At 39.2% G+C, this 8534-nt stretch overlaps 1 protein-coding gene and 1 long non-coding RNA gene across 2 annotated transcripts; one reads left to right on the forward strand and one right to left on the reverse strand.

The window, feature by feature from the left end:
* Positions 1-22: 22 nt before the first annotated feature.
* LOC121567343 lies at positions 23-3064 on the reverse strand. Its single transcript, XM_041877321.1, has 10 exons — positions 2909-3064; positions 2438-2761; positions 2226-2261; positions 1945-1995; positions 1677-1784; positions 1530-1554; positions 1367-1413; positions 1222-1272; positions 1011-1123; positions 23-314 (listed from the first exon to the last, which is right to left on the reverse strand). The coding sequence occupies exons 1-10, from the start codon at positions 2955-2957 to the stop codon at positions 156-158; spliced, it is 963 nt and encodes a 320-aa protein (XP_041733255.1). The 5' UTR covers positions 2958-3064; the 3' UTR covers positions 23-155.
* LOC121567344 lies at positions 1944-8256 on the forward strand. Its single transcript, XR_006001102.2, has 7 exons — positions 1944-2029; positions 2451-2741; positions 5147-5261; positions 5397-5482; positions 5861-6000; positions 6845-7863; positions 8097-8256. It is a non-coding gene; the product is annotated as an uncharacterized LOC121567344 (long non-coding RNA).
* The last annotated feature ends 278 nt before the right edge of the window (positions 8257-8534 follow it).

Here is an 8534-nt window from a genome sequence, read left to right on the forward strand (position 1 = left end):
TTTATTGGATGATAGTCACGGTTAATTTTTTATACAGTTATAGATACAACTTGCTACAGTAAAAAAAATGATAACAAAACAGAAGTAATATTAACATGAGTATAGTGACAGTCATTTCTCACTTGCTCTCTCTTATTCACTCTTTTATCCACTGGTTAAGAGTAAGTGATGACAGCATACTCAGAATTTGTGCTCATCTTCCTGGAGACCTCTCGGGGCTGGACATGCAGTCTGTCAGCTGAGCGGGAGGCCTGCAGGTGGGACCTAGCTTCAGGGCCAGTGCTGGGGCCATGGCCTGCCTCTTCTCTCCACCTCTGCAGGGGGACATGAAACACACAGGATTCCATTTCAGGTGAGGTTCATATAAAGTCTCAACCTGCGACTGTGGCTGCATAAGCCAATAATAGCCATTATGCAACCTCCACTGACATATTACGTTGAATAATGTCAGTAATAGGGTCACATATGGTGACATCAAATAAAATAAAATAAAATTGTATTTGCCACATGCCGAATACAACAGGTGTAGACCTTACAGTGAAATGCTTACTTACAGGCCCTTAACCAACAATGCAGTTTTAAGAATGAATACCCCAAAAGAAAAAAGAAAAATACCCCAAAATAAATAAATAAATAATAAGAAATAAAAGTAACAAATAATTAAAGAGCAGCAGTAAAATAACAATAGCGAGGCTATATACAGGGGGTACCGGTACCGAGTCAATGTGCGGGGGCACCAGTAGTCGAGGTAATTGAGGTAATATGTACATGTAGGTAGAGTTATTAAAGTGACTATGCATAGATAATAAACAGAGAGTAGCAGCAGCGTAAAAGAGGGGGTAGCCATTTGATTAGCTGTTCAGGAGTCTTATGGTGTTGATGTAAAATAATGTGGTGAGGTGTCGTAGAAGTTATAATAATAATAATAATAATAATAGATAATACATTTTATTTGATGAGCGCTTTCTATTTCACACATTAATCACAAAGCGATAGTTTCCAATCCTCACCTCTCTATGGTCCCCCGGAGCCAGGTAGGAGATCTGTGTGAGCTCAGGTGTGCTGGCCCCTCGCATAGTAATCATGATGTCAGCATAAGGAACCTCATGATCACTCTGGCAATCTAGGTCAAAACAGGAAATGCAATATTTTGTACAGTAGATGTTCGTATTATACACCCAGTTTAGCAACTGTAATGAATGGTACATTCCATTAGCTTACCAGCTGGAGTTGTTCTCAGTGCCACCCTCTCACAATTGGTTGAGAATGCACCTATAACATTTTAAGTAACCTATTATAATTACAAGTCACGACATTGAGTGAACTGGTTGTTTCAGCAATTTCGTAAAATTAAACAAATATTTACCTGTTGTTGTCGGCCTACCAGCACCAGATCCTTCTCTTGATGTTGTGCTGATAAAAGACCAATAAACAAATTCCACATAAGAAGTCCACATAATAATTGCCAATGAAAAGTGTGTTAAAATGGCTTAGCAAAAATGCCACATTGTATGAAAAAAAAAACATACCCTGTACAGATAACAGCAGGTTTTCCTGAAATACACAAGAAATCACGTTAATGAAATATACTGTAGTTATTAATTAATAACAACTTTGGAAAGTATTTTACAACATTATGATTCAGAAATAATTGATTTTACAACATGTATACGCACCTTTGCAATATCGATTGCGGCTCATACATAAGTAGACAGCCACAGCTGCCAACACCGCAGCCACAATTACTGTCACTGTTGCCAACACCTTGACGCCTGTGAATTTCTCTGTATTGAAGACAGCACAGAGACAATATTATCATTGAAACTCAATTTGCAACTCATCAGTCATTGCCTCAAACAGGGGGTTACTTTTGTTGTTTGCAATACATTTAAACATGTTTCATCTTTTCTTTTTAAGGAGTGGAATAGCAGCATTTTGTCTCACCGTGATCTATTATTGAGTCCTCGTGGTTACCCAACGCTGTCACCGATTCATCTAAAACACAGAAAATGGTAGACATCAGGATCAAGTAAGCTAGTGAAATATGATGGGTTTATATTATGTTGTGCCTATGTCATTTAACAGCCTCAGAGCAATTGAATTAGACTATTACGGAAAACGAGACTTAGGTTGAATCTCAAATGTCACCCTATTCCCTATATAGTTAACTTATTTTGACTAGAGCCTTATAAAGTCTCAGTAACAGATTATCCTGTGAGACTTACCAGTAGTGACCGTTGTGGCCAGGGCACTAGGTCGAGCTGGTAAAAGAAAATAAAATATAATTAAAAACAATTATCCAGTAATTACTGATGTATACATGTATTATAAATGTATTCTCTTTTTGAACATAATTAAGATAATTAATTTTAACACTATTTGTTTTTAGAGGTAAAATGCACATGCTGTAAGGTCATTTCAACCTGTTTTTGCCTACCTTGTGCCTGCAGTGATACCAGACCCTCCATCTTGCGTTGGAGCTGTTCGCTTTCATGATCTTCAGAAAAGCAGGTATAGTTGTACTGAAAATCTTCCGTGGACAGATGTGGAAAATACAATGGTAGTGTGCAGAGGTCACCATTCTTTGTGACATTTTTTGTTTCCCTTGGCCTAGAACAATGAGGACAGTCTGGGAGTTTGATCCAGTGGCCACGGACAAATCCAGAGGAGCAGTTGTAGGTGCAGTTCAACACTAGAGGTTCTCCAACTGCTGCATGGATGACTTCATGCTGTTTCTGCAGGTCAGTACACGTTACTGAATCTGTAATGAAAAAGGCATAAATTGAGGCAACGATTCTTTAGTCAGTAGGCCTGGGATATAAATATATAGCTTGAGGACATTTGATTATCATCCTTGTGCCAGAAACCGAAAACACATCAAGTAAAAAGTAGAGGAATTTATTTTTACCTTGGTTTCCCAAAAGAAGCAGCAATGACAAGTGGGCTAAGATTAGCATCCTGTCCAAATTTGTCCAGATCCCCTATGTTTCAACTATATGAATAGGTAAACTCTCGGTATTTGCTTGATTAAAAAATACACTTCCACCACTGGTGTCACAGTGGGTTGTGCCATCATATTACAGTATGTACCAGGAAGAAGGTACAGGAAGTGGTGTTCAACAGGATGCCTGATAAAAGTGTTCTTAACTTTCCATTCCAAACACCTGCTTTTGTAGATTTGGGTAATGGAAAGAGCCATAGGAAACATAAAAACTAAACAGCATTTTAATATGCATACTGAGATGCAATGACATTCGTATGGTGTTTTACGGTATACCCATGTTATTTTCTTAACGTTAATGGTAATTCGTTGCTAGACATGTTTTAAAAATGTTTTCTTTGGAGTAAATTATTCAATGTAATGCTAATGTATACATTTCACATTATATCCAATTACAGTTTTGTTGGGTACTGTCTTTACTGTATGTAGCCGTCAACACAGATATTTAAATGTAAAGTCAATTTACAATATGGTTAAATATCCACAAGTCTTTTTGTGGGCTTTAATACCACCTAAAATAATATGATGAATAAATCATTACTGTAGGCCTATACTGTGACTTACAATGTCTACTTTTTGATACTAACAAATAATAGTAGGCTTTGTGTTAACGCCTGCACTGCACAACTGCAGCTGGAGATATGCATAGCAATTCACCCACTGCTGGAGGTTGAGAGACAAACAGGAAACATCCTACATGCATTTTACCACAAGAAAAATAAGAATGCTTCATGTGACAAAATGTTGAATAATTATATTTTGTCGGTCTAACGTTGTTGTCTTCTGACTTAATGTATGGTACTTTGCACATATTGTAAGTTATACAGTATATACCTATGAGTGGTATTTAGGGTTGTTCTGTTGTACACAAACTCAACTCAAATCACCTATCAAAGGTACACCAGCATTATATCAGAAAGCTCAAACTGATGCATACAGTATTTTAACACTATTTTATTGAGTGTGTCGGTTACAAAATACAAAAACTCTAGACACACAACATTTGCTGCTGCATTAGGCTGATAGTAACACTCAAATGTCTATTAAAATGTTCAACCCATGACTGATTCGATCCTTTCATTTAAGTGTTGCTGTGTAGGTTGTCCTTTGGCTCTCTGTTTGTTTGTACTGTTGGAAAGTAGGGATAGTGAAAACAAGGCTTTTCTAAGTACCAAAACAAACATTGAAAACATTGTGCCCAAGTCTCCCGGCTTGGTGTAGCAACTATTGATAAACCTATTGCAGTTTTGTCACCGCATTTGTTCCAAAGCTTTGGTGAGGAAGTGGATGATTGCATGTCTGAGTCTGACCTGCGTTAATAAACAGTAATTCGTTGCTCACTTTTTCACCTCACCTTTACAATTAAGATGTGGTTCATTTTAGGTACATCCTGAGTGTTAAGGTTACCAGAGTGTCACGGTTGATATTTCACACTGTGATAGCTGTTGCATACAGAACTTAATTTGATTGATTATTGGGATCAACTTTCATAAAAGGCTTTTTAGTTTTCATGTTGTGTCATCATGAATCCTTGATTCCCTCAAGAAGAATCAGTCCAGATCGAAAAACAGACCTTGACTGGCATAGCTTTCTAGATGCATTGCATTCACTTTGAAAGTGCAAGGTAACAGGAGAACACATTGAATACCATTATATGACTGACCAGGAGGCCTCTTGCAATCAGGTTGCATCATGGTTCACATTACACTTTCAGTGACTGAGGTCTCAGTTTCAACCTTTACACCAAACGGTCTCATACCCTTTGACTACACTGGGCAAACAGATATACAGATAAAGGGGTCATTGTGGAATGTATTTGACATTTTTTAAGAATGTATGAGTTGTGGAATGTATTTGACATTTTTTAAGAATGTATGAGTGGTGTAGTGTTGGGTCTCTTCTGTTGGGTCTCTCAGCATTATGGATCAATCCTCTACTGAAACAACCTGGCCTTGCTTCAGGTATTTTCTCAAGTTGTTTTATATACGGTAGTACTTTACATGTAATACTTCTGTTCACTAAAAAGCTTCCTCACTTGACATACAGGGTACTGTGTAATACATTTGTTATAACTTTGTAAAGAGACAAACTTATGAGTGAATTATGTTTGACCTCTTTTTTTGTCCCTGACATTCATTCATGTAGGTCTCGTGGAAGTGAATCCTGATCTGGGCCTCAGTGTTGAGCAACACCGTAGCCCATGTACTGAGGGAACCTACTTTTCAGCAGAACTCTGTGTGGAGTGTCCCTCAGGATATTTGTGAGTAACTCAATGTGTCAGCTTCCATTGTACTGTTCTCTTCATAAGACATAAGCAGATACTTCTTATTTAAGTGGAAAAAAAGTCAATATGTTAAGTAAAAGGTTAGAAAATGCTATATGTTTTTTTTTATAGCTGTCTTGGATATGTCTGCACCAAGGAGATGCCTGGCAGAACAGTACAACCGTTACACAGGAAGAAGTAGCATTGAAGACTGCAAGGTATTATATTATATAGGGGCCGAGTGGCGCAGCGGTCTAAGGCACTGCATCTCAGTGCTAGAGGCGTCACTACAGACCCGGGTTCGATCCCGGGCTGTATCACAACCGGCCGTGATCGAGAGTCCCATATGGCGGCGCACAATTGGCCCAGCATCGTCCGGGTTAGAGGGTCCCATATGGCGGCGCACAATTGGCCCAGCATCGTCCGGGTTAGAGGAGGGTTTGGCCGGGGTAGGCCGTCATTGTAAATAAGAATTTGTTCTTAACTGACTTGCCTAATAAAATAAAACAATTACTTTTTACTATTTATCCATCATATCTAATTTGCACCGTACTTATATTTATACTATATCTATGATATTCCTCTGTCTGCTGTAGCCCTGTCTGCCGGGTTCCATTGTGATCCTGCCATTGGGACACTAGAAGCATGCCCACCAGGACAGCGTTCTTCAGAGGGACTCCTTCAGTGCCTGCCCTGTCACTTTGGGTCTGTCTGCCCCAATGGATACACTCAAAAGGTATAGGTTGTGGTATTTTGTTTGTCACTGCAATTGAGAATCTAACCAACACTTACAGTGTATATACAATACCAGTCAAATGTTTGGACACACCTACTCATTCCAGGGTTTTTCTTTATTTGTACTATTTTCTACATTGTAGAATAATAGTGAAGACATCAAAACTATGAAATAACACATATGGAATCATGTAGTAACCAAAAAAGTGTTAAAAAAATCAACATAGATTTTAGATTCTTCAAAGTAGCCACCCTTTGCCTTGATGACATATTTGCACACTATAATAAGTGGTTTGCGGTTGTGAAGCCAGGCAGATGTACCGCCCAATTCTCTAAAATGATGTTGGACGCGGCTTATGGTAGAGAAATTAACATTCAATTCTCTGGCAAAAGCTCTGTTGGACATTCCTACAGTCAGCATGCCAATTGCACGCTCCCTCAAAACTTGAGACATCTGTGGCATTGTCTTGTGTGACAAAACTGCACATTTTAGAGTGGCCTTTTATTGTCCCCAGCACAAGGTGCACCTGTGTAATGATCATGCTGTTTAATCAGCTTCTTGATATGCCACACCTGTCAGGTGGATGGATTATCTTGGCAAACGAGAAATGCACACTAACAGGGGATGTAAACCAATTTGTGCACAACATTTGAGAGAAATAAGCTTTTTTGGAACATTTCAGGTTTCTTTTATTTCAGCTCATGAAACATGGGACCAACACTTTACATGTTGCGTTTATATTTTTGTTCAGTATGAAGATATTCATAGTTTGATCTGTGTATTGAGATCTTTAATACACAAGGTTGAGTAGGATAATTGTGATTCTGTTTTCTTACCTCTTTAGTGTGGACCTGGAGAGGAGCCCAACCCGAGCCAGACGGAGTGCACATACTGCCCAGCAGGTCTTCTTCTCCACTCTGTGCAGTGCCCAGTGTTATCCGTGTCCAGCAAGTCACCAAGACTGTCTGTTATGGAAAAATAATGAATATATAAGTAGAAGCATAGAGTCAGGTCAGGAAAAACTCCTGGCCATGGTCAAAAGTGTATAGTGGTGCAATCCTCTGCCTTTCCCTCAATGAATTGGTTTCAATACAGACATCAGTTTAGAGATCCAGTTATTACCTCCAGATGTGGTCCCTCATTTCTAAATGAAGGGGGAACAAATTCAGATGGGGTGGAACAGGATTGAGGCAACATAGGATCACTTTGATCTGGATTAAATGTTTAGAAAAACCTCTATGTGTTATAGGAACTGTGGTACCTCGCTGGAATAGGACAGGGGCAGAGCTGGCTCAGCGGTCAAGACAGCCTGAGGAGGGAGCATCCTCAGGTCATCTCCACAGTGGGGATTCAGTAAAGCTACAATACCAACATAAATGTATAGTTGATGAATATAAAAGTTGTACCAGAGGCTGACTTAAAAAACAAAGTACACATGTAAAACATACAGTTGAAAAATGTACGTTTCCTGCTTCTTGTTTGAGCTGCAGAGATCTGTAGCGTTTGTGGTTTATGTTATCTTATGTGATGTTATGCCAATGGTATGTTTTGTGATGTTATGTATACTGTGCTATGCTATGTTTTGTTATGTCATGTCATATAATCTTATGGTATTTATATTGACTGTAAGGGATGAGTAATTGTGACACTTAAAATAATACTCTTCGTCAGGGTTTTACTGTCTGGAAGACAGCTCACGGAGACCGGGCTCCCAATTCATGTGCCCACAAGGGTATTACTGTGAGGAGGGCACAGAGACGCCCCACAGGTCACCTTGCCCTGCTGGCACTGCAGGAGAACAACTGGGCCAGACAAGTAGGACAGCCTGCCGGAGATGTTCAGAGGGACGATTCTGTCCTGCAGGTAAGGCACAGTACAAACACACTGGACTTAACTACTGGAATGGAACATTAAATATATTGCAGAAATATATCTGTATCTATTTATTACAAATATATTTGAGATTGTATTTTATTTTATAAAATGTAGTGTACTGTACCGATGTCTGAGAGTATTATTTTTTTTAAACAGTACATAAAACGATGTTGTTGGCTGTTCTTTGAAGGGTTGTTACCATCCTTTTGTTTATGTGGCAGGCTCTGCAGGCCCTTGCTTGCCCTGTGCCCATGGGAGGTTCTGCCCAGCTGGCACACTGGAGGAAGTGATATGCCCTAGGGGCCCCTTCACTCCTCACCAAGGGGCTTTAAGTAAGGCATCACTTGCTTCATCTCTTTAACTATACTGAAAGAAAATATAAACGCAACATGTAAAGTGTTGGTCCCATGTTTCATGAGCTGAAATAAAAGAACCCATTCAAATTCTCTGAACAAATCTGTTTACATCCCTATTTGTGAGCATTTCTTCTTTGTCAAGATAATCCATCCACCTGACAGGTGTGGCATATCAAGAAGCTGATTAAACAGCATAATCATTACATAGGTGCACCTTGTGCTGGGGACAATAAAAGGCCACTCTATAATGTGCAGTTTTGTCACACAACACAATTGTCAAGGCGTCAGTGTAATGCGGTAGGA

Source organism: Coregonus clupeaformis, chromosome 6, assembly GCF_020615455.1.
Source record: "Coregonus clupeaformis isolate EN_2021a chromosome 6, ASM2061545v1, whole genome shotgun sequence".
NCBI classification, from domain to species: domain Eukaryota; kingdom Metazoa; phylum Chordata; class Actinopteri; order Salmoniformes; family Salmonidae; genus Coregonus; species Coregonus clupeaformis.

Bases quoted from the DNA above. Each gene is read 5' to 3' on its own strand.
- LOC121567343 (XM_041877321.1), bottom strand. From the start codon at position 2,957: ATGCTAATCTTAGCCCACTTGTCATTGCTGCTTCTTTTGGGAAACCAA. The intron at 1,996-2,225 runs GTAAGTCTCACA...TCTGTGTTTTAG, and splicing joins GGCCACAACGGTCACTACTG to ATGAATCGGTGACAGCGTTG. The intron at 315-1,010 runs GTGAGGATTGGA...GTCCCCCTGCAG, and splicing joins CTCCGGGGGACCATAGAGAG to AGGTGGAGAGAAGAGGCAGG.